Source organism: Peromyscus eremicus, chromosome 19, assembly GCF_949786415.1.
Source record: "Peromyscus eremicus chromosome 19, PerEre_H2_v1, whole genome shotgun sequence".
In the NCBI taxonomy this organism is placed as follows: Eukaryota; Metazoa; Chordata; class Mammalia; order Rodentia; family Cricetidae; genus Peromyscus; species Peromyscus eremicus.
This window is the reverse complement of record NC_081435.1, coordinates 73657127-73680753: the sequence shown is the minus strand read 5'-3', so window position 1 is coordinate 73680753 and position 23627 is coordinate 73657127. Positions and strand designations below refer to the sequence as shown.

The window sequence follows — 23627 nt, the reverse complement described above, 5'->3', positions numbered from 1 at the left end:
CCCACTTATATTAACCTGTTTTATCTAATGGTTTTTTACCTCTCTTCTGTCTTGCACCTCCTACTTTTTCTCTGTGTCCTCTGGGGTCTCTTCCTTGTCTCCATTCATCCCCTGTTCCTTCCTTTCTCTATCTAGAAGTCTTGCCTAGCCTCTTTCTGCCTAGCTCTTGGCATTTAGCTCTTTATAGAATAGCTTTTTATTTTATGTCATTATTCCTAAGATACCTGTCGTTTTCTATGGAGAGAGAGAACGGCTGTGGATCTTGATAGGAGGGGAAATGGCGAGGAACTGGGAGGAGTCAGTAGAAAGGAAACTGTAAACAGAATATTTTGATTATTAATTAAAAAAAAGAAAATGGGAATATGGTTATAAAATACAGAATGGATCTGATCCTTTCTTTATTGACTCTATGAAATGAATGTATAAGTTGGTATCTTTAGTACCTAGCTCACTTACTTGTAAAATGAAGACTATGATAATATGGTCTTCAGAAGTATACTCAGGATAAAATTTAGACAGTGTGTGCCCAAGAAACTCCTCTATATTGAGTCTTACTTTACAGTAAATTTTCATCTTCATCATGCATATACAGTCTCCTTTGGATGTTAGATATCTCAGGTGTTTCATTTGGAAAAGCTCGGGATTTGAATTGTTTGACTTTGTAGGAAATATGAATCGACAGGGAAAAAAAGTCTGCAGACAGAAATGGCAGTGGAAATTTGTCCCGAAGGCCTTTTCTGTGCTTCCAACACTGCTTTGAAACAAACTGCTGAAATGTTTTCTTGAAGTGACTTGAAACATGGTTTCAGAAAGTGAAAAAAATGTTCAGCTGTCCATTTTCAATTTGCACAGAATTGATCCGAGAAAATGTAATAGCATCTGAAAAAATTCACAAATGCTTATTGATGCAATTTTTCTCCTTAAGCCTCTAGGAGAACATAAATCTCCATTAAATCTTTAAATCACAAGTAGATGAAAGACTAAAGAATCACTTGATTAAAGAAGTTAATTGAAAAATTAAATGATATAATCAGAATGTTTTATAGGTGTTTCAAGCATGGCCATGTCATACAGAGTTGTTTTTAATCCCCATGTTTGTATTTTTTTTTACAACTGCCTCAGATTCTGATTACTATTGAATATGAACAATGATTATTGGTGTGGACCTTTTTATATACCATTTATTATTTCCTCACCATACATTAGCAGTTTGCCCAGCACCTCTACTTATAGAACAGCTTTTTACTCAACTAAAAAGTATTCATGGTGTATCCAATATATTATAGAAACAGTGCAATTCTAAGGACACAGAAAAACACATTCCACATGGACTTTGATTCTCTTCTCATCATCACATTATAATCATGATAAAGAATTACAGCCCGGGCTAGAGAGATGGCTCAGAGGTTAAGAACACTGGCTGTTCTTCCAGAGGTCCTGAGTTCAATTCCCAGCACCCATATGGTGGCTCACAACCATCTGTAATGAGATCTGGCTCCCTCTTCTGGCCTGCAGAGATATATGCAAACAGAACACTGTATACATAATAAGTAAATAAATCTTTAAAAAAAAAAGAATTACAGCCCTATCATCATTCACCTGGACCACTGTGTTAACCTTGTGCCTTTCTTCCATGACACCGTTCTGACATTATGGACTATTCTTCAGCAGGCACACAGATACTTGTAAGAATTCACTGCTCTGCTGAAGCCTTCCAATGGTTTCCCACTTCAGTCAGAAAAAAACTATTTTTTAAAGCAATGCTTAATCACCTCATGTGACTTCATTTCCATCCACGTGTTCCTGTTACTCACTCTTATTTGCCCTCTTATCCTGTTCTTAACAACTGGCTTCCTCAGAAACGCATGAATCCTGAATCTTTTCTATGTCTCACCATGTTACTTTATCAACAGTTTTGTTAAAACTTTGCACCCTCAGACATATTAAGAGGATGCACGCCGGACAGTGGTGGCACATGCCTTTAATCCCAGCATTTGGGAGGTAGAGCCAGGCGGATCTCTGTGAGTTCAAGGCCAGCCTTGGCTACAGAGTGAGTTCCAGGAAAGGCGCAAAGCTACACAGAGAAACCCTGTCTCAAAAAACCACAAAAAAAAGAGGATGCACATTATTTTCAATTCTCTACCTCCATACTGTATTCCCTAATATGCTTATTTTTTTATAAATTAAGACACAGTAACAACATGATACATTTATTGTTATGTTTGATATTGATTTTTCTTTACTTGGTTTATTTCAGACAGATTATATAGGCCAAAAACTTTTTCTGTGATTAAAATGAATTTATGAACATTGTGTGTGTATATATATGTGTGTGTGTGTGTGTGTGTGTGTGTGTGTGTGTGTATTGAATGATTTGATGTTTTTCTATTATACATTTTGGAGATGTATTTACCATGTTGATGTAAGCACCAAGTGAAACCAGAAGAACTTGTAGCTTCCTCTCTGAAGGTCTTCAAATTCCAAGAGATTTCTATTGTTGGAAAATCCTTTATCAAACAATAAGAACTATACTTCTCCATCAGATTTACACAGATCATGTATTTTACAAAAGGCCAAAAATTACCAGTGACTGAAGGAACATGCCAGATACACAGGAGGTGTGAGTGAATGTGGGGCTTCTAGGGATAACAACTCCCACTGTCATGACAAGTTAAGGTAGGTGTGATGCCTGAACAATATCACTTATCCAAGATGAAATCTTTCAGTTATACTGACCATATTAAATATTGTCAGTTGTCTTGATAGACTCACAAAATAATTGTGGCATTTTATTGCAGCAGGTAACATAGCCTAAATCTAAAAATTGTGAATGCACTTAGTATAAGTCATGTATATATGGATCAAGTATATCACACTGAAAGTATTCCATTATGATACTGTGGGGATCTGGTACTAGCATGTTTACAGAGAAAATTGTTTTGGTCGTTCTTTGGTTTCTCAGCACACTTGTTTCTGTACACTTGCCTGTAGCAGGAATCTTTTTTTTTCTTTTTTTTTAAATTTTATTTTATTTTATAATTTAATTTAATTTTACATATCAGCCATGGATTTTCTTGTTCTCCCCACTCCTGCCCGCCCCCACCTTTCCCCCAGCCCACTCCCATTCCCACCTCCTCCAGGGCAAAGACTCCCCTGAGGATTGAGTTCAGCCTGGTAGATTCAGTCCAGGCAGGTCCAGTCCCCTCCTCCCAGGCTGAGCAAAGTGTCCCTGCACAGGCCCCAGGTTCCAAACAGCCAGCTCATGCACTGAGGACAGGTCCCGGTCCCACTGCCTTGGGGCCTCCCAAACAGTTCAAGCTAATCAACTGTCTCACTTATCCAGAGGGCCTGATCCAGTTGGGAGCTCCTCAGCTATTGGTTCATAGTTCATGTGTTTCCATTCGTTTGGCTATTTGTCCCTGTGCTTTTTCCAATCTTGGTCTCAACAATTCTCACTCCTACAAACCTTCCTCTTTCTTGTCAATTGGACTCCTGGAGCTCCACTTGGGGCCTGGCCATGGATCTCTGCATCCCGTTCCCTCAGTCATTGGATGAGGTTTCTAAAAGTTCTTATTAACAAAAATCAAACCTGAGCCAGGTATTAGGTTGAATGCTGGAAGATCAGAGAGACAGAACAAGCCACAGCTAACCTCACCTGGCCAACTTCTCAGCTGATCTTGTTTCCTCAGACTGGAAGCCTCTGTGTCCTCATCCCAGTGGCTCTCAGCTGAACTGTGCTGCTCAAAACCTAAAACCTTAACCAGCCAAATGCTTAACCAGCCAAATGCTTAACCTGCCAAATGCTTCTAGTTTTTGGTTCTCATACCTTATATAACTTTCTCTTTTCTACCACCACTCCCTGGGATTAAAGGCTTGCTTTTGAGTATTAAAGGTGTGAGTCACCATGCTTGGCTGTATCCTTGAACACATGGATTTCTGCCTCTGGAATGCTAGGATTAAAGGCATATGCTACCACTGCCTATCCTAAGTATCTCGTGGCTTTTCTGTTCTCTGACCTCAGATAAGTTTATTAAGGTGCACAATATTTTGGGGAACACAACACCACCATACTTGCCTAGGTGGTAGTCAGGGCCTAACTTTTGACTTCTCTTCCATTATGACTGATGAATGGAAATGCAAAGAGAAGAAATTCCGTCATAGTTAACTCTACACTTTCTGTATTCACATTTTGAAAGTCCAAACATAGCCTTAGAATTTATGAGTTTTATGATATTGGGAAAGTTATTGTTACTGTTATGGGTTTCAGTTTTTCACTTGAAAATGAAATTGATAATTGATATATCAAAGTTGATAATTGATATTACACAGTCTTCTCATGAGAAGTAACTGTTTTTATGTGCCAATGCAGGATTATTTGTTTATTTGTCTATATTTTAAAAGCAATGATTATTTGTTTTCTTTGTGCCCTCAGAATTAGCTATTTACTACAATTGCTAAGGAACTAGAAAATTATATGCTAGTGTTCTGTAAGAATTTAAGTTTTAGAAATGTTGAGAATATCTTTGTATAAATTGAACTAGATAAAAAGAAGCTGTGATTTCATCTTATTAAGCTAAAAAGTTAATCTTCCTCCCATATATTCTCAGGCTGTGGGGAATCACAATTTTAAACAGACCGCAGACTGAGTCAAAAAATCATTCAATTCTATCAGCCTCATCCAGTTGCCTGTTTGCTTAAGATAAAAGTTCGATGGTGGTTGACTCTAAATAGATTAAAGAGCTTATCACCAGGTGATTTGATTTAAGGCTGGTTCCTGCTAAAAATTGAGGTTATGTATTTCTAAGCTTTTCAAGCTCTGTGGCTGATTAGTTAAAGTCAAAGCTATTAATCCTCCCAGGAAAAGCTTTGTAACTTCTAACAGACCAGAACAGCATCTCTCGGCTGCCCTTGAAGGCAACTGCAGGGTCCTACTAGGCAACTATTTGAGGTGAACTTCATTTGTAGAGAAGAGTAAAATTGAAACCAAAACACTTCTATACAGCAATGAACACCGTCATCTGAGTGAGAAGGCAGCCTGCTGGATGGGAAAAAAATTACCAGCCATATATCTGACAGAGAGATAGTATTTAGAATAACAAAGAACTCAGAAAACTAAACAATAAGAAAAGAAACAACTCAATTAAACATTGGGGCACGGAACTAGACAGAGAGTTCACAGAAGAAGAAAAAAAGACAAGAAGTATTTAATATGTTTTCAACATTTTCAGCCATCAGGGAAACATAAATTAAAACTTCAATTTCATTTTACCCAGCATAGAATGGGTAAGAATAAAAACACAAGCGTTGTACAAGTGCTGCTCTTGTACAACGCTTGTGTTTTTGTTCTCTTGGTATGAGAACAAACTGATACAGGCAATAGGGAAATCAGTGTGGAAGTTCCACAAAATGCTAGAAACAGATGTGCCATATGATCTTGTTATACCATTCCTGTGCATATGACCAAAAGACTCTATATTGTATTATAGAGGTACTTCTTGTACATGTTCATCATTGTTAAATTCATAATTGCCAGGAAATGGAATGTCCATCAACTATTAATGAATAATGAAAATGGGTTACATATACATAATGGAATAATGTTCAGCTGTAAAAAAAATGAAATTCATAGGTAAACAGATGGAGCTGGAAATATTTATTCTGTGTGAGATAATCTAGATTCAGAAAGAAAAGTGTTACATATTTTCTCTCAAATATGAATTTTGGAAAAACATACCAATTCATTACCAAATACTAAATGGTCATCCTTGAAAACATGCATACATATAACATTGAGCAGACAGAGCAGGTTATATTTAGGGATATATATGTATATGCATATACATATATTCATGTAAAATATATTAATAAAATTAAGCCGGGCGGTGGTGGTGCACGTCTTTAATCCCAGGACTTGGGAGGCAGAGCCAGGCGGATCTCTGTGAGTTCAAGGCCAGCCTGGGCTACCAAGTGAGTTCCAGGTGAGGCACAAAGCTACACAGAGAAACCCTGTCTCGAAAAACCAATATATATATATATATATAATTAACCAATGAAGTTGAAAGAGAACCAGAAGGAGTAAATGGAAGCAAGGAGGAAAAGGAGGGGGAAATGTAATTATGTTATTATTTCCAAATAAAAGAAATAATCAAAAATGTGAATGCTTACTTTGGATCTTTAGACATGTGCGTGTGTGTAAATGTAATGTAAATGCCCACAGAAATCAAGAAATTAGTAAGGATGAAATGGTTGTTTATTTCAAGGGAAGAGGAATGGAATGTAGGTGGTAGAAAGGGGAAGAGGAGAATAATAGAACAGGAAGGGTTAAATGGCATTGGCAATGGGTGGGTTGCACAGGAAAGAGAGTATGAGGATTGCTAGCTAACCCTAAAGCCTTTTGAAGAGGCTATATGGAAATTTATGGCTAAGAAAGTTTCCAAAAATTTTTACATGTACATATGAAAATGGAGTTTAAGTGGTGTTACCCTCTTATGGGGTCTCTAGGCATCCTAGACTACCAATTCAAAAGTCCAGTGCCAGGTATGAGTTACCTCTTGGAGTCATTGGTCAGTGGGGTCTCAAAGAACCCCAAAAACAAACTTTATAAGCTGTTACCATTGTTCTTGCTACTCTCCAGATATAGGTAGTAAGTCTGTATTACAGAAGACAGAACATAGTTGAGTCTTAGAATATGGAAAAATCAAGCTGCTATTAATCTCAAAGCTTCATCCCTACTGGCTTGCATTCACAGTGCTGGAAAATTCTATGCATGCTACCAGGGCACAAAGTGAGTCAATAATCACACCTAGCTGTTAACCTTAAAAGCTACAATAATGAATGTCCTGGTGTGATAATGTCATGAATGCTATAGGTGTAAGCAAAGACTTTTGGTAGTATTTAAAATCTGTTTCACAAGATGGAACTCATATCTGGTACCGTAAACTGGGGCCAAATCCAGTGGCTTGCTAAGTCATAGACCCTGTGGGGCATTTCTTAACATTATTATTCTGCTGGAGGAACCAAACTGATCCATATGTTCTTATCTTTATACACATAGATTAGTGAATCTCTAAACCCTTATCAGAGAAACTTCTTTTTGTAGTAGTTGGTTGACACAGAGATTAATAATTGGCCAACATGCAGAGACTAAGACAGTGGAGTGTAGCTAAAGTTTTCCTGCCTGGCCCACAGTCAGGACAAATCTCTCTCACCTGCCAGTCCCACAGCCGCTCAGACCCGACCAAGTAAACACAGAGACTTATATTGCTTACAAACTGTATGGCCGTGGCAGGCTTCTTGCTAACTGTTCTTACAGCTTAAATTAATCCATTTCCATTAATCTATACCTTGCCACATGGCTCGTGGCTTACCGGCATCTTCACATGCTGTTTCTCATCATGGCGGCTGGCAGTGTCTCTCTGACTCAGCCTTCTACTTCCCACCTTTATTCTCCTCCTTGTCCCACTTATACTTCCTGCCTAGCCACTGGCCAATCAGTGATTTATTTATTGACCAATGAGCAACACAAGTGACATACAGACCATCCCACAGCAGTGGAGTGCTCAGCACTAAATGGAAATTTAAATGACATCTTCTCCTTCCAAAACCAATGGATCATCATGGAAGAGGGAGCAGAAATATTTTAAGAGACAGAGGTGGTGGGTTTCTGCAGAAGAATAGCATTTGCAGAAAATTACAGGACCACTGTTTGCATTGCTCACAGTAAGTATGACTCCCAGCAGAAGGCCTGCACAACTCAAAACTAATATGAGGCATGGGTGGAGGAGTGACTCATCAAGTCATAGCCCTAGGTGATCAATGTGGCAATTGCTAGGTACTTGGGGAAGAAAATCCAGCTTTCTTAAGGCATGTGACCACTGACATGCTACCCGCACTCAAGTAGGTAGTCCTTACTCTTGCACATACAGGAAGCACTCAGAGGGTTTGTAAATAGAGCACATAAAACGGGAAGGAGAATGACTGGTCGGGGAGAAACTGAAGGGGAAGGAAAGGAGTAGATTTGCTCAAAACATTTCTGAATAATGAAATTCTCAAACAATAAAAAAAATCACTAAACATCCACTGCTGCCTGCACATGTGTTAGGAAACATCTAAACATTAAAGTGGATTGTAAGGAAAAGCAATGTAGATAACCCTCCTCCACAGGAAGACCACTTCCATATAAACGATTTGTCCCAAAAAGTGCACATGAGAATTAATCTACCCATAGGAAAAGGATGTATACTCAGAATATATGTCAAGCGGCAATAAAAAATATAATACTTTATGGTACACATTTAACATTTCATTAATAATTTTGTCAAATACGTCATTCTTGTAGGAAGTTCAGCTAGGCAATGTTGTCATAAATTAAACAAAATTATCTCATCTCAAGAAAGAATTTCAAAATGCGCCCCCAGACGGGCAAAGGAAATCAAGAAAACTCCACTGTCATTCCATAGTCTCTAAAGAAGACTATTACATTAAATGTTCCAAAAGATTAGTGAAGCCAATAACATACGTTGAATGGCAAATACAAACAGGTAGTTTAATGGTCCCACAGAGATCAAAAAATGTCAATTTTTCTCCTATATGTCACTGACTTGAGGGAACAAGGAGGTCAAGAATAGACCTTTCTGAACTTAACAGGCCTAGAAAGGGGCTTACAGAGTGCTCCAAGAAGGTCACTCAATCTGGGCCTCATGCTGCAGAACAGTCAAAGTAATAAGCAGATGTAGAGTTGAAGTGAATAGGAAGCAAGCAAGAAATCAGCCCTCAGTGTTCTCAGGGTATCTTCACCATCCCTTTACTGACCTGGGAATGAAGATCTGAATAGGTCAGCAGATCCTAACCTGGTCATGTAGGAAAGGGGATATCTGGCAGAATCATAGTAATTCAAAGCAAGGGGCCTTTGAAGGTGAGTTTCGAATGTGGCCAAGTAGTCTTATCTTCTAAGAAGTGATTCCTATAGACAAAAGACTGCACAAGGAGCCTCCTATCTGTTGTCTATGAAATATGTAACTTGAGATCACAGAGTCTGGATGATTGTTTTGCTCATTAATGACTCATTCACATAAATATAGAAGTTTCAAGTAGAAGAGAGGGATTTTACCGCTATAGAGAGCAAACTGGAAAAGTAGAGGAAAGTGTTACAGCTTTCCCCCTGCCTGTGTCCTCTTGTTGCTTGTCTACTCATGCAATTGGTTGCTCTTGTGAGTGTTTTCTTCAACAGCTTTATCCGATGTATTACAAGGTGAAACTGAGAAGCTTACAAGGGTGTTTTAAGGAACACAAATGTAGTAAGAACTGTAACTAGAATTTGGACTGTTGGAAAAATAATTTAATACAGTGTTGCACATTTTAATATCAAAACTATGGCTAAAAGACAACACATACCTCCCCAACTATCTGTTGATAGATATGTGAAACAATTGCCCGTGGTTGACCATAGGATTCCCTTCCACATGTTTTCGTCTTTGTGCACAAGTTAACAACTTAGATTTACTTAGGAGCTCTGGGATTCACTGCTGCTCATAGTGATAAACAGCACTTTGATATGAAGGTGCAAAGAAAGATACCCTGGAGGAAATGACATCTAAAAGATGTCAGATTCAATGGCTTCTGGAAGTCACATGTTTTCTCCAGACAAGAGACACTAACATCTTTTCATGGTTATTCTTTATAGATGTGTAGGCACCATGTCAATTACAAAATGAAGTTTACACACAATTTAGGAAAAATGGTTTATTTTTACAATGCATCATATAATATAAAAAAATATCTTCCAGTGCATGATCATTTGGTCTTTACACACTTTCATGTGAAAAGAAGCTTTTATAATCACACTTTACAGGTGAGTAAACACAAACTTGTGGGGGTAATATGGGTAATTTTCAATTTTTCTTGATGGAGTACACTAATTAACAGAGTTATATTTGCACATTGGTGAAAAACACCTCAGCTGTTAGTCAGCTTTGTAGGAGAACTGAACTCATCAGTCTTACACAATCTTACAAAAGTTATAAAACCACTTCAGTTTCCTTGACAGTACAATGGCTAACAATATACACTATTTGCGGTACTTTCATTCACAGAATCACATTTCCAATAACCAAGAAAAAGATTCCACACAAATCTCTCAGAAGGGACTTAGTCATGTGTTTTCACTTTGTCAGTATCTTTTCTCATTAACCATAACCATGGAAATAATATATTGTAGAAAATAAGTAGGGTGGCAAGACATACTCCTGCTCCTCTGACTATCTATTACTTTTAATGTCTTACTTCCCAGTTGTTTTAGTTGAAGTTACTATGTACCATTCTGCATTCTACTTATTAAATATACTGACTTCAAAGAAGTTTCCATTCATACTTTTCCAAAATGTAGTTAAGATCATCATCTTTGAACAAAAGACAAACTCTTGGGTCAGCACCTAATGTGCTCAGCATCAACTACATCTATTTTTTGAACTATATTTTCTGTGACTTTTCATTACTTACCATCCAACTCAAGTAAGAGGTTTTCCAGCCTGCATTTTTATCTGATTACTCTAAAAATATTTTTTTCCCTGTCTGCTTAGGAAGCCTACACTTCACAGAGCTCCTCTGGTGCCCCTAAGGAAACGCTATTCTAATATTCAACTTCTCACTTCTTGACTATACACTGTCCTCTGCACTGCATTTTCTTTACAGACAATTATGTTTTATATTGTACAGATGACAGGGACCCAGAGAAATTGAACTAGTGTTTCAAGATAGGCCACATGGTAAAAAAGAAGGGAATAGAACTTTCTTCTACAGTTCAAAGACCATTCCTCCACCAACCTCCACCATTATCTTCACCCCCAATGTACTGAAGAAGAGGTTTTGGCATACATATTGCATAGACAAAAAAAAATATCTAGCAATGCTGATATAAGGTTTATCTCAAGGGAAAGTGAATAAAGAGTACAAGTTTAATAATGTGATATAAAAGGAATAATTTTATTTTAAATAGCTTACACATCATACTTGCTGGTCAGCCTTAATTTTTGTTTGAGTGACTATCTGTGACTATTAAAAGAAACCCCCAAACAATTTTTCAATGAATGGTTGGAAAATAGCATGGCTCACTGGTTAAAGAGAAGGAGATGGTGAGGACCAAGAGTGAGCTGACTGCACAATTGTATGGCTATGAAATAGAAAAGCGATTGTATGATCACAATGGCTCACAGGGATAAGGAACTTCTCTAAATCCTCCAAGCAAATGACAGAAGCATGATGACAGTTGCGTTTATTTATTTGTTTCCTAACATTAGGAAATGAAGGGATGTTAGGGAGCATTTTCTCTTTAAGAAAACACAGGAAAGCACACAACCTGGTGCCGCAAGGAAAACAGTGAATTATGTGTTTGACATTAGTTACTTATATTTCTTGCCTTTGTTAAACCCTTGGATTTAGTCAAATGATATAATTTAGTTAAAAGGAATTTTAGCACAATCTAAATTCATTACAAAATGAATAGCTATAATTCTTAGTTAAAAGTTGCTTTGGATTTATTGAGCTGGATTGATGATAAAACAAAAACAAGAACAAAAACAAAACATCCCTTTACTTTTGCCATGTAGCTTTCTTTCTCCAGTCTTTAAAGGGGATATAAGAAAATGTTAACTAAAGAAATAAGGAACTAGTAATTAACTCAAGTTCCATCTATTTTGTTCTTTTACCTATCTAATGATTTCTTGGCTGCATTTTCTCATCATGCTGTGAAAAATAAAAAATGGTTTAATTGAGGAAAGTATGCATAGTAACTAACCCTTCTGTTCAATAGACAGAGAACAAACTCACTATTCACATCGTATCTATTTAGGATACAGATCAATTTTATAGTTCTTTTATTTCACACATACATCCTAGTTTGGGGAACTGCAGTTATTCAAACTAGATGGCATCATTTATTTCACTATCAAACACCATTTCATTGTTTGTTGTTACCTTACAAAGATGATGAGAACCAGGCTCATATTATTTTACTTTAATATTTTGAGTTCAGGGAAATCCATTCTTGATTTAAATACAAAAGAAGCAAAACCTGTAACATGTGAGGAAATCTTGACTTCCTGTGGGACGCAAAACTGAAAAGATATTCATTCATATGATGTCGAAGGCCAAACTCTAAATATTGAGAAGAATTTTTAATCTATTCAATGCTCTAAAATATTTTTAATAGGACAAAAATTAGATGAAAGATTCACCATCTCCTGGACAGGGTTGATTCTCATTTAAAGACCGAATGACATTGATCTTGAATTATGTTTACTGCACATTTTAATTATCTGACTAAAATAAGCTGTGAAAAAATCAAATATCGCATCTATTTTGTGAAATGATGCATAAAATCTGCATGTGTATGAAAACAGGTGCAGAAAATTCAGATTAAAAGTCAGAGCATTAACCTTCTGTTAAGCAACTACACTGCACTTTGAGAGAAGAGAAAAGCTTAACTCAGGTCTTCATGGACATTCTGGGTAAAAATGAAAGGCCACCAAGATTCTAAAAGGTGAATACAAACACATCAAAACCAGCAGTTTCACCAAATTTACATAGTGATGTATTTGAATTAACTTTGTGAATAAATATTGTTAACTGTTTAATTTGATAGTTTTAAACCACTCCTTCCTTCTGCTACAAGTACCACCCATTTTGAAGGTTTTTCAAAGGCTGATATTCAACTGGTAAAGTTTCATGTTTTTATTTAATAGATATTTTTAATATATTGACAAATCTCAATATTGGATTGGGTTTTATGAAGGCACCTGTAGGGAGCTCCAAAATACATCTGGTAGATTTTCTGGATTCTCACATTCCAAGATTCAGTACTTAGCATCTCTGATGGGGACAATCACAGGCCTCCAGGACTCTGGCCAGTGATGTCAGCATCTCCTCCCTTGAACAGTCAACACCTGGAGGTCATGTGATCATCACCCAAGAGGAGGCCCATCCTTCAAGAGAAGTTATTTTCCCATGAAGAAATTATATATCAAATATATGTTAGTCACCCATCCTTATTATTATGCTTAATTTAGTTTGATGTTAGAAAAGGTGTTTGTTGTTTGGTGGATTTGAGGTATTAAATGTACTTAAACATAGAATAAGCAGATCAGGAGGATTTTGTAGATCTTGAAAGGAGTGGAAACTCTGTAAATCTACATGACAGGTGAGTGGTGATTTATCCATTTAATTTATCTTCTTGTCTCCATTGTTGTATAATGAAACACTCCTGTCATATATATCCAGTGTAATATTATTCATTCAAAGATAATACCATCCACTAAGGATTCCTAAAGCGATTAAACAATACAAAATAGGACAAATAAATTAAATGATAGTCTTGAAATGCCAAATTTGAATTAATGAACACAAAATTACATACAGGAACAAATAAATTGGCCAGCCAAACAGGAAAAGGCAAATTTTATCATAAGTGACATGTGCAAAGTATGCACCAAAGTATTCATTATGTCAGTACCTTTTTTTAATTGGACAATTTGTCAACTTAATTCAAAGAAATTATCATTTTAATATTATTTTATTTTTATGGACACGCATCTTCATGTGATGTTTGTGTGCGTGTGTGTGTTTGTCTGTTTGTGTGTGTGTGCAGGTATGTATGCATGCATGTGTGTGGAGACCAGACGTTGACAGTGAGTATCTTCCTCACTTAGTCTTCTTAACTGTGTTTAGTAGGGAAGGGCCTCTTGCTGAACCCAGACCTGTCCTATTCAGCTCATTTAGTTAGACTAGTGTTTCTCAGTGTTCCCAACTCTGTGATCCTTTAATACAGTTCCTCATGTGGTGACCCTCAACCATAAAATTATTTTTTGTTGCTACTTCATAACTGTAATTTTGCTACGGTTATGAATTGTGATGTAAACATCTGTGTTTTCCAATGGTTTTAGGCTACCTCTGTGAAAAGGTTGTTTGACCCTCAGAAGAGTCATGATGCACAGGTTGAGAACCACTGAGTTAGACTCTTTTCCCTGGGAACACCCTTCTCTGGCTTCAGAGAGCCAGTATTACAGGTAGACTACCAAACCCACCTGGCACATATGTCCTTGAGCAGCAAGTATTCCACAAGGCAAGTTGATCATGTTTCCAAAATTCAAGAATTGCTATAGTTCTTTAGTTTTTCTATCACAATTTTCTTTATCTCCATTTACTTGATATCTTCTTTCATTTATATTTTAACACATAAGATATTGGCCTCCTGATAGGGAAATATGACAAGGAATATCCATTTAGACTATAAAGCCTGCTCCAGCTGCTGGCAGAAATTGTAGTTGATCAGATTTCTTTGCTATTTGAAGGTCCCAATTATTTTATTCTTGAGAAACTCATTATTTTGAAGAGAGAAAGCATATTTACTGTAATTGTAGTTTTCAAAATCAGTTTTTGAATACTAAAAATCCATTATTTGACAAAAATATCCATCCAGTGTTTATAGGGGTGCATATAATTCAACAGAACTTATGTGTACTATTAGTTCTAGATTTTTTGTATAAAACTTATCATAACCATTAAGCATCAAGGCTCATGTGTGTATGAGTAAGTCAGAATGGTGTAGTGTAATCATAAAATGGTCTATGATTCTGAAGGATTGACTTAGGAAGATTCTTAATATAAAAGGCAAACCAATTTATAAGATGTTAGAAATCAAATATTTAGGGAAGCCTCAATATTAAATGACATCCTGTAATCTAGAGTGTGGAAAGAGTTGATATTAATAAATCATGTGCTCATGTAACTCTGCTTTTTTTTTTTTACAACAGAAGAAAGGATTTCTCTTAACTCAAATTAGGAAATTATTATACATTTTATATATATATATTTATATAAAAGTTACAAGTAGCAAGCATATGACACAAAGAAATGGAAGAGTAACAGCAATATTTGAGAATGCATGCTTTTTACAATGTGTCTAATAAAGAGGGCATTTTTCCAACCTAAATATCCAGTACTGACATGCAGGGTATTTTCTCAAACTGTCAATTCAGTCATATTACTAAGTACTTAATCAAACAAAATTCTGTTGTAGGGTGTGAATGGTAAAATACCTGATTTCAAGAAGGCATTTATGAAACTCGGTATCTTCCCTTGATAAAAACAAAAAGGAAATCAGGGGTACATAGAAATGATAAGGGGGAGACAGAGAGAAACACAGAGGGAGAAGGGGGAAGATATTTGTCTTATTGCAATCTAGATTTTACTCATTAATTTTTACTGCATTTAATTATAATGAAACAACAGGTGGGTACAGTCCACTGAACCTCTAGCTGGTGTTTCCATGATCCACTTTTCCATTTTTTTCATTGCAGCATGTTCAAAATCACGCAGGAACGCACTATTCTCAAGCAGTCTATATAATGAAAACAATGTACATGTAACACAAGGTTCGCCCAAAGTCGTGGTTTTTGTTTTTGTTTTTTCACAGATCACACAGGTACAATCATGTAACAAAGACGCGAACGACACATAAATGGAAGTGGAAGTGATAGTAAAAGTAAAGCTGGGGTAGTCTTAATCAGGAACTAATTTCTTCTTCAAGTTTCCGTAAATCTTAGAATGTATTTAAAACCTAAGGAGCACTTGGTGATCAGCAACCAAATTAGGAAATGGACACATCATTGTGCAGCAGCAGGGATGTCTTGCCGAAGGAATAACACATGTCTGTAACTCTTAAGTTTGGGTAAAGGCAGTGGAATGAGTTTAGAAATATGTCCACTTTTCACAGTTCACTACAGAATTCTCTTTCCACAGTCCCCATGTGTATATAAATAGTTCTCTGAAAATAAAGCACAGTTAAAACATTTTTTCCCAATGAAAAAGATGCAACAAACACACCAGCTTATTAAGGTCATACAGAGCATGGGATGCGTTCTCCTAATTCAAGAACAGTTGATAGGCTCGAAGAGTTTTGAGGAAATTAGCTGTGAAGCAAATTTAATTGGAGATGAGTTAGAGTAAAATAAATGTAGACTGCCAAGTGAAGATGTAAAGCCTGTGTGAGGGTTCAGGACAAATAGATGCACATGTAGACAACTGAAAGTTATGAGGCCTTTAAAACATGAAACATCCAAATTTTATTTTATAAAATTTGATCAACATGCCACATTTAATTTTAATGAGATAAGCTAATTATTCATGCAAAAATAAGACTGCATAAATTCCCCCAAATACTTGGTGTTGCATTTGAATAGAATAGAGCCACTTATGTCAGTAATTGCAAGTCAGATGCATTCACTTCAGTTACTTTAAGAGTGAATATTGTTGTATTTTATTTTTTCAAAAACCTGGGTTTCCTGAGCTAGTCTTTGAAAGAAAGTTCATTGCTTTTATGATCTTTGTCTTACAATGTAAATGTTATTAGCTTATTCTGCTGTTGAGCAATGCTTGATGAAGGAATATTAAAACTGATCACAAAGCTACGCATCCTAAGAATAGTCACTCCATTACTATTGCATCCATTCTACCTCTATGTGTGAAATGCCATGAGCTAGGTAGCTTAAGAAATAAGGAATAAATAGCACATTCTCTGAAATGCTGTAAGACAGTTGCAACAAAACAGAACAAAAGAGCATAGGACAAAGGGAGGAGGAGGCAAGGGCGTTTGCTTACCTTGAGTTTTCGTTTTAGACCCTAGTTGTGTTGTATTCAGATTCGTGTTTGCTTAGAGACCCAATGAGGCAGAACCTGGAATGTTATGGCTATTTCATTCAACAAAGTAATATTTGCACAAAATATAAATACATATATCTACTTTAAAATCATCCCTAAAATTAATAAAGCAATGAAAATAGTGGTATTTCACCAGCATGCATGAATATATTAAATCAACTTAGATATTTTAGATTTTTATGAATCAAATTTATAATTCTATATAATTAGATAAATTATAGTAAACATGAAAAACAGCAAAATTAAACTTGATGTATGTTGGAATTTCAAAAAAATAAACCATTACTAAATCAAATTTTCTGCCCAATATTTTTACTCATTTTAGAAATATTAACATATAACACATATTTTATATATGTATAAATGAAAGATGAATATGTCTTCCAATTTTTTTCTATATTTAAATATCAATTATTAGTATTTTATCATTCAATGTTATAAAGTATAATTGTAATCTAAGTATTACATCATATGGGAAAATATACTTTTCTTAGCAAAATAGATTCTATTGAAAAATATTTTATTTTCAAATTAAAAATATTCAATAAGTTGGTATCATTATCTTGGTAAGGCAAAAGTTTTTTTTTTTTTTTTTTTTTGGTTTTTCGAGACAGGGTTTCTCTGTGTAGCTTTGCGCCTTTCCTGGAACTCACTTGGTAGCCCAGGCTGGCCTCGAACTCACAGAGATCCGCCTGGCTCTGCCTCCCGAGTGCTGGGATTAAAGGCGTGCGCCACCACCGCCCGGCCATGCAACAGTTTTAAAATATTATTTTCTGTCCTAAAATATAATATTGATGAGAGAGCAACAACTATAACTATGTGGAGGCAAATTAGTTGCATAGATCTCTACTATAAATGAAGTGTCCTGTTTTCTGTAGAAATAGTTCTTATATATGCAGAAATAAAGTATCTTTGGTCTGTGTGCACAGGTGTCATCATACACGTATACATTTCATGCACATGTATGAGATATAAAATGAACAGACTAGAACTAGGAAGAGAAGGAAAGGGAGGAAGAAGGGGGATGAGGACACTGTGGTTTCAACTATCGTTCGGGGGTGGGGGTAATGAAGACAGACTACAACGAATGCTGTGAGAGCATTTCCGTCTTCAGTTAATGGCTGCCATCAAATATCTATGGATACTGACCGCTGGACGGATTTCTCATGTCTGGATAGTCTGTGGCTTGTGGTGGGCACCTCCTCGATCTCATCGATGTCACAGGCATCTGCAGCATCTTGGGAGTAGTTGTGTTTCATGACCAGGATGTTCCTTCTGTTCACGGGCGGGATGAGGGGCTTGACTGGCTGGGTGGGTATCTCTGCCAAGATGGAAGCGTCCCTTGTGCTGAGGTTACTGCGGCTGCCTTTTGCGCTGGACAGTTGGGATCCACAGTGATGGTCATGAATGCATTTGGAAGATGATCTCCGCAGTTTATGGTAACTCTCAAAGTCATCTGGAAAGTCAGCCGTTGCTCCGGTTCCTCTGAGCGTGCATAACTCATAGTGAGGAGGCTCAAACACCTCCTGGAAAACGGTCTGGTCAAAGTCTGACTTCCTTTGGACGTATTTTTTACGAGGCTGTTTGATCTGTACAATGACAGAAATGATAATAAGGATGATCACAATGCAGGAAGTCACGCCAATGACCGTCCCACTGGTGTTGGTCAGCTGATCCAGCAGGCTGGTTTTCCTCTTTTCTGTAGGTAGGAGAGAGTGAAAACAACAGACAGACAAGAGGAGAAACAACCCACCACACGTTAATATCGCCTTCAAAATGCACTTCCAAAACTTTAACACAAAACAGGCTGAGCATACAATTTTCACAGCCCTAAACTATCACACAACAATGCTTCAAAAAAAAAAGTTCTGTTTTCACAGGGGCTCTCTTTTCCATAAAAGTAACTAATTGCTCACTTCCTACGTTGTATGTGTGTGTGCATGTGTGTGTGTGTGTGTGTGTGTGTGTGTGTGCAAATGCATATACATGCTAATATTTGCATAAGACTTGTAAAATAGTATTTGTGCACGATGTGATAATTTCCTGAACTATGATTTATTTTCTCTTCTTAGTCATAAAAGGATCTCTAAATTCCAAACCAGAAATGAATGTCCCTGACTTTTCTCTCTGCTGCTGCTTGGCAGGGAAAGTGAAGTTATAGGAATCACAGCATTTTGATACGGAGAATAATTCAACACAAAAATCACAGCAGACATTTTGGAATGGAAACATGAGAACTTGCACATATTTCCCCAAACAAAAATTAATATAAAAATTGACCACTAAAATTCTGTTATAATGAGGGTATGGAAATTTTCCTATTTGTGGACAGCAAATGGGCACATAGGAGAAAAAAGCACAGAGGCATAGGAGAGAGAATACTTAGGAGAGAATATCTGCATATCCAGAGGCTTGGAAGGATAATTACAAACAATCATTATTATGGAGGTACTAAAGAAATTATCCCATTCCCTAAAAGTAAAATGAAGTGTGTGAGAATTCTTCAGGAAGAGTGACAACCATGTAAGCAATGGCTGGCTCCCTCTTCCAAATCATCAGCTGTATTTGGGGAAGTTGAAGCTAAAACCACAAGGCTCCATCTGCAAAGCTGAAGATGGAGGAATAAAAATTCTGGGATAAATAGTGCAGAAAAGTGAATGTAGCACTGGAAAAATGTATCAAATAATCAAACAAAAGCATATTAGGAGCAAAAAGAGAACTTAGAACAAATGTATTTTTTAATCAAAGGCTTAAAACGTCCTACATTAATGATAAAATGCACATCCAAGTTCAAAAAAGTCCAAGTAGAGTAAATGTAAAGGACCTAGTCAGTCTTTACTATTAAAACAGTTTTTTTTAAAATATACAGGACAAGAAAATAAAGAAACCAGCAAAGGGAAAACAATATACCCAGAGAAAGGATCTATACAGATTATCATGTGATTGACGATCATTGGAGGTCAGAATACATGCTCACTGATTCAAGGCACCACAAGCAAAATCAAATTTAAAAATCATATAAATAATTCTATACCCAAATTCACTATCTAGTAAAACTGATTTAAAAACTGAAACAACATCATTGTTAGATATAACAAAATAAAAATTATATATAACAAAATGAAGAAAGAAATGGAGAGACAGACATACTTCTGAATTTTTTCTTCATAGTCATTTAAATTTGTTTCATTAAAAAATACAGTGAGCTCTGTGCATCATTGTACTACAGAGCCTAGACTTCATAGAGATGTGGTTTCTGATAACAACAGTAGAATTGAGTTTGGTGGGAGTTAAACCATTATTTATATTAAAAGAAGGACACAGAGTTAAGGAAAATCCAAATATAATTACATTAAACAGAAACAACAAACAGGAAGCATTTATAGCAAATTGTGCTAATACAGACTGTCCTTACTAACTGTTTCCACTCTGAAGACAGAATGATATAAAGTAGCAATTATTACAATGTGTGGTTGTGGTTATAACATATAATGTAAAAAATAATGGGTGAAAGGAGTAGAGAATGTGATATATACAGGAAAAATGTTCTATATTTCATTAGAATTGTCAGCCTACAAAAAAAAAAAACCCTGAGATATACTGAAAAGTTAAGTTGTGCGTTATAAGCCCCTAAGCCAACATAGAAAAAGTAAATCAAGAAAATATTGAAAAACACTAAAATAGAAATGTTACAGTAAAGCATATCTACTTAGGGTAGAAGAGACTACAGAAGGAAGAAAAGATGAAAAGGTATATGAGACATACAGAAAACAAGAAATGAAAAAGGCTGTGAGTCCAGTATGGGAAATATAGCATTATATATGGATAGATTAAGTAACCTAATGAAACAACAGAGACTGTTAGAATGGATGAAAATTAATATTAAATTATACATCAATAGTAGTAAATATTTTCTGTATAACAAGTAGAATGAACTAAGGAAAAGAGTGAAAAAAGATAATCAACGAAAGTTGAATACAAACAAATGCACTTTAGGACAAAAAATATGTTACTAAGCTTTTAGATCTTCTAATGGTGATAAAGAAGTTAATTTTGGGGACAGTATAACAATTCATACACTCATGGATTCAAAACCATGTGAAGTGAAAACTTTGTAACTGTAGGCAGAAAAGGAGGCCACTCAATATTATATGACACAGAAAAATAGAGTATCCTCTTCAATCCTGCAGAAGACACAGATGAAAAAATGAACTAGAAGACTTACACAATGCTCTATGAACAAACCAGACGTGGAGGTATAAAAGACTGTGCCCAGTCTCAGATGTGCACTCACGTCAAGGACAGATGCAACATTTCTTTAGGCCACAGTATGTGCTAAGCCAGAGAACCAACCCCAGTAAATGATGAGTGGTCAAAAGAAGTAAGTTATAATATCACAAGAAGATGAGTTAAGATTTCAAAGATGGTTTAGCTGTCTGGAAAAGAGGCAGTATATTTTTATAGCAGATTTTTATGATTGCCCTTTTATTTTATTTTTTATTTTTTTGTCACATACTCTTACATGCCACAAACTGATGTTGATGGCTACTCCCTAACACTAAGGTATGGGGACACTTCAGAAAGCATTTAATTTCCTAGCTATTTCCTAGGGGTTCTTTAGATGGAAATTATCACTAACACTCACTGTCAAAATAGTTTCCATTGGACAAGTGTGGTGATATTTTATTTGTGCCCTAATAAATAAAGCTTACTTGGAGATCAGAGGAAAAAGCCAGCTACTATATTAAACATAGAAGTGAGGCAATGGTAGTACACACCTTTAATCCTAGCAGTCAGGAGGCAGAGATTCATCCGGATCTCTGTGAGTTCAAGGCCACACTGGGAACAGAGCCAGGCGTGGTGGTACACACCTTTATTCCCAGTGCTAGTTAACCTTAGAGGTCTGGAGGTCTGTACAGATAGACAGGAAGTGATAGAGCTGGGCAGAAAGAGGAAGTGATGTAGCTGAGTGGAGAGAGGAAGTAAGAGGACAGGGACAGAATGGCATATAGGCATGGGTATACAGAAAGTAGCTCTCTCTTTGCCTGAGGATTTCTAGTGATAAGAACATGGCTGGCTTCTTTCTGCTTCCCTGATCTCTCAGTTTCTCCCCCAATATCTTGTTCCATTTTTTTTGTTAATGAGACCACTTAGCAATTTGTCTTACACACAAAGTTTTCTTACAGACTCACTGGATTAATGGACACTGGGCAGGGTTCCTCTGCTTCTCTTTGCAGAAAGTATTTTGATAAATCATACTAAAATTTAAGTGGGAAAGTGTTTCTTGTTTATCTTTCCTTGAACTGGGCTCAACATTCAGCCTTAACAACAGATTTTTTTTTTTCATGTTAACTAAAATGGAGCATAAGTCAGGCAACAAGTCCTATTTAAATGACCATATGTTGGTTGTGGACTGGCTGACAGGGCAGGAATGCTAGGAACTATTTCATAGGACAGGGGGAAAAAACTTTTTGTTAACAAAATAGAAATGGCATTAATTGAAAACAGAAATGATCCAAATATTTTATCTCTAGACTATGTGCAAAAATGTACATTGGAAAAGGCTGGAATAAAGGAAAATAGAATAGAAGAAATGAAGAAATGTAATAAGGTACAAAGGTGTCATGGAGAAGTGAGGCTTTCCATCGCTAGCTACACTTTTCTTCTCTTGGCTCTGCAAGTTCTCTTGAGGTATCTTTAGTGAGTGTTCTGGAATGTAAGGAAAGTCACTGTCAGTCTAAATGAGGAAATCTCTGAGCACAGTGAGGAATGAAGAGGGAGACTATTTACAAACTGACTATAAGACATATGCAAAGACAGACAAAACCACACCCTCTGCTTTTTAAGACTGCTGCAGATACAGCTCCTTCCCACTCTGTAGCTCTGTTTTCATTACCTTTACAGTGATTTTCATCCCAGGGATACACACAGTTCTGGAGACCATTGCAGACAAGCGTGTTATTAATACACATGTTGCTGTGGCAGAAGAACGTGTTGCCTTCACAGGGAGCTAAGGGGAGAAAAGAGAGAGGGGGAGAGAAAGAGAGCATGACAAAGGAAGAGAGTCACATCCAATGCTCTTTGGCTCATTACGGTCACTGAAAGTCTGACCGCGACAGAAATTAGGATGTGCATTTAATAAGACATGTCACTTGTCCCTCACATTGGTTGCCACAGTGACCATTACTCTTGGTGACAGGAGGCTCAAGTTATCAGAAGGACATGAATCTCCAGTCTCATCAGCACATGCAACTTAGGAAAGTTAGTTGTACTTTCCCTGGGCATATGCATGCTGGACACAGAAATTCTACACACATAGATTTAGATTTACTGTACAAAAGTATTAATCAAAGTGGGCATATTTTAAAAATAAGTGTGACAAGTATTGGTGAGAGAAAACATATATTAAACAAAACCCCATAAAACACTTTAGCATGTGTAAAATAAAAGTTATAGCAATCCAGAAGCAATAAATCTTAATCTTCAACAACCTCAAGAAGATAAGAAAATGCACATTCTTTTCATCCACACACACACACACACACACACACACACACACACACACACACACTCACAGAGAAATAGAGAGACAGAGACAGAGACACACAGAGAGAAACACAGAGACTATCTCTAGTATTTATATGATTTACACAGTCTAGTATCAATGTCATGACTAATTTCCAGACTACAATATACATTTAGGTAATGGGAGCTAAAATTAGAACTCCAAGGTGGTAAGAAATGTGAGTAGAGGATTGTGAAGACATGTGAGGAGCAAGGAGAACAAATAAAAATGTCCAATGTGATGTTGATGACAGAAAACATGCATTTATATTATTATGCCGGTAAAAAGATCTACTTAGTCTGCAGAAATACTGCACTGTGGATTTTAGTTTACAGAAATACTTTTAGAACAT

The 23627-nt window shown here is 36.4% G+C and overlaps 1 protein-coding gene across 1 annotated transcript in view; it reads right to left on the bottom strand.

The window, feature by feature from the left end:
- Nucleotides 1-227: 227 nt before the first annotated feature.
- The window catches only part of Neto1 (neuropilin and tolloid like 1), a 129119-nt gene continuing 105719 nt past the window's right edge, over nucleotides 228-23627 (bottom strand). Inside the window, exons 8-11 of the mRNA XM_059246249.1 lie at nucleotides 22607-22720; nucleotides 17860-18409; nucleotides 16651-16725; nucleotides 228-313 (exon numbers count right to left, since the gene is read on the bottom strand). Coding sequence (XP_059102232.1) covers nucleotides 16665-16725; nucleotides 17860-18409; nucleotides 22607-22720 — 725 coding nt within the window. The 3' untranslated portion in view covers nucleotides 228-313; nucleotides 16651-16664. The remainder of the gene's footprint in view (nucleotides 314-16650; nucleotides 16726-17859; nucleotides 18410-22606; nucleotides 22721-23627) is intronic.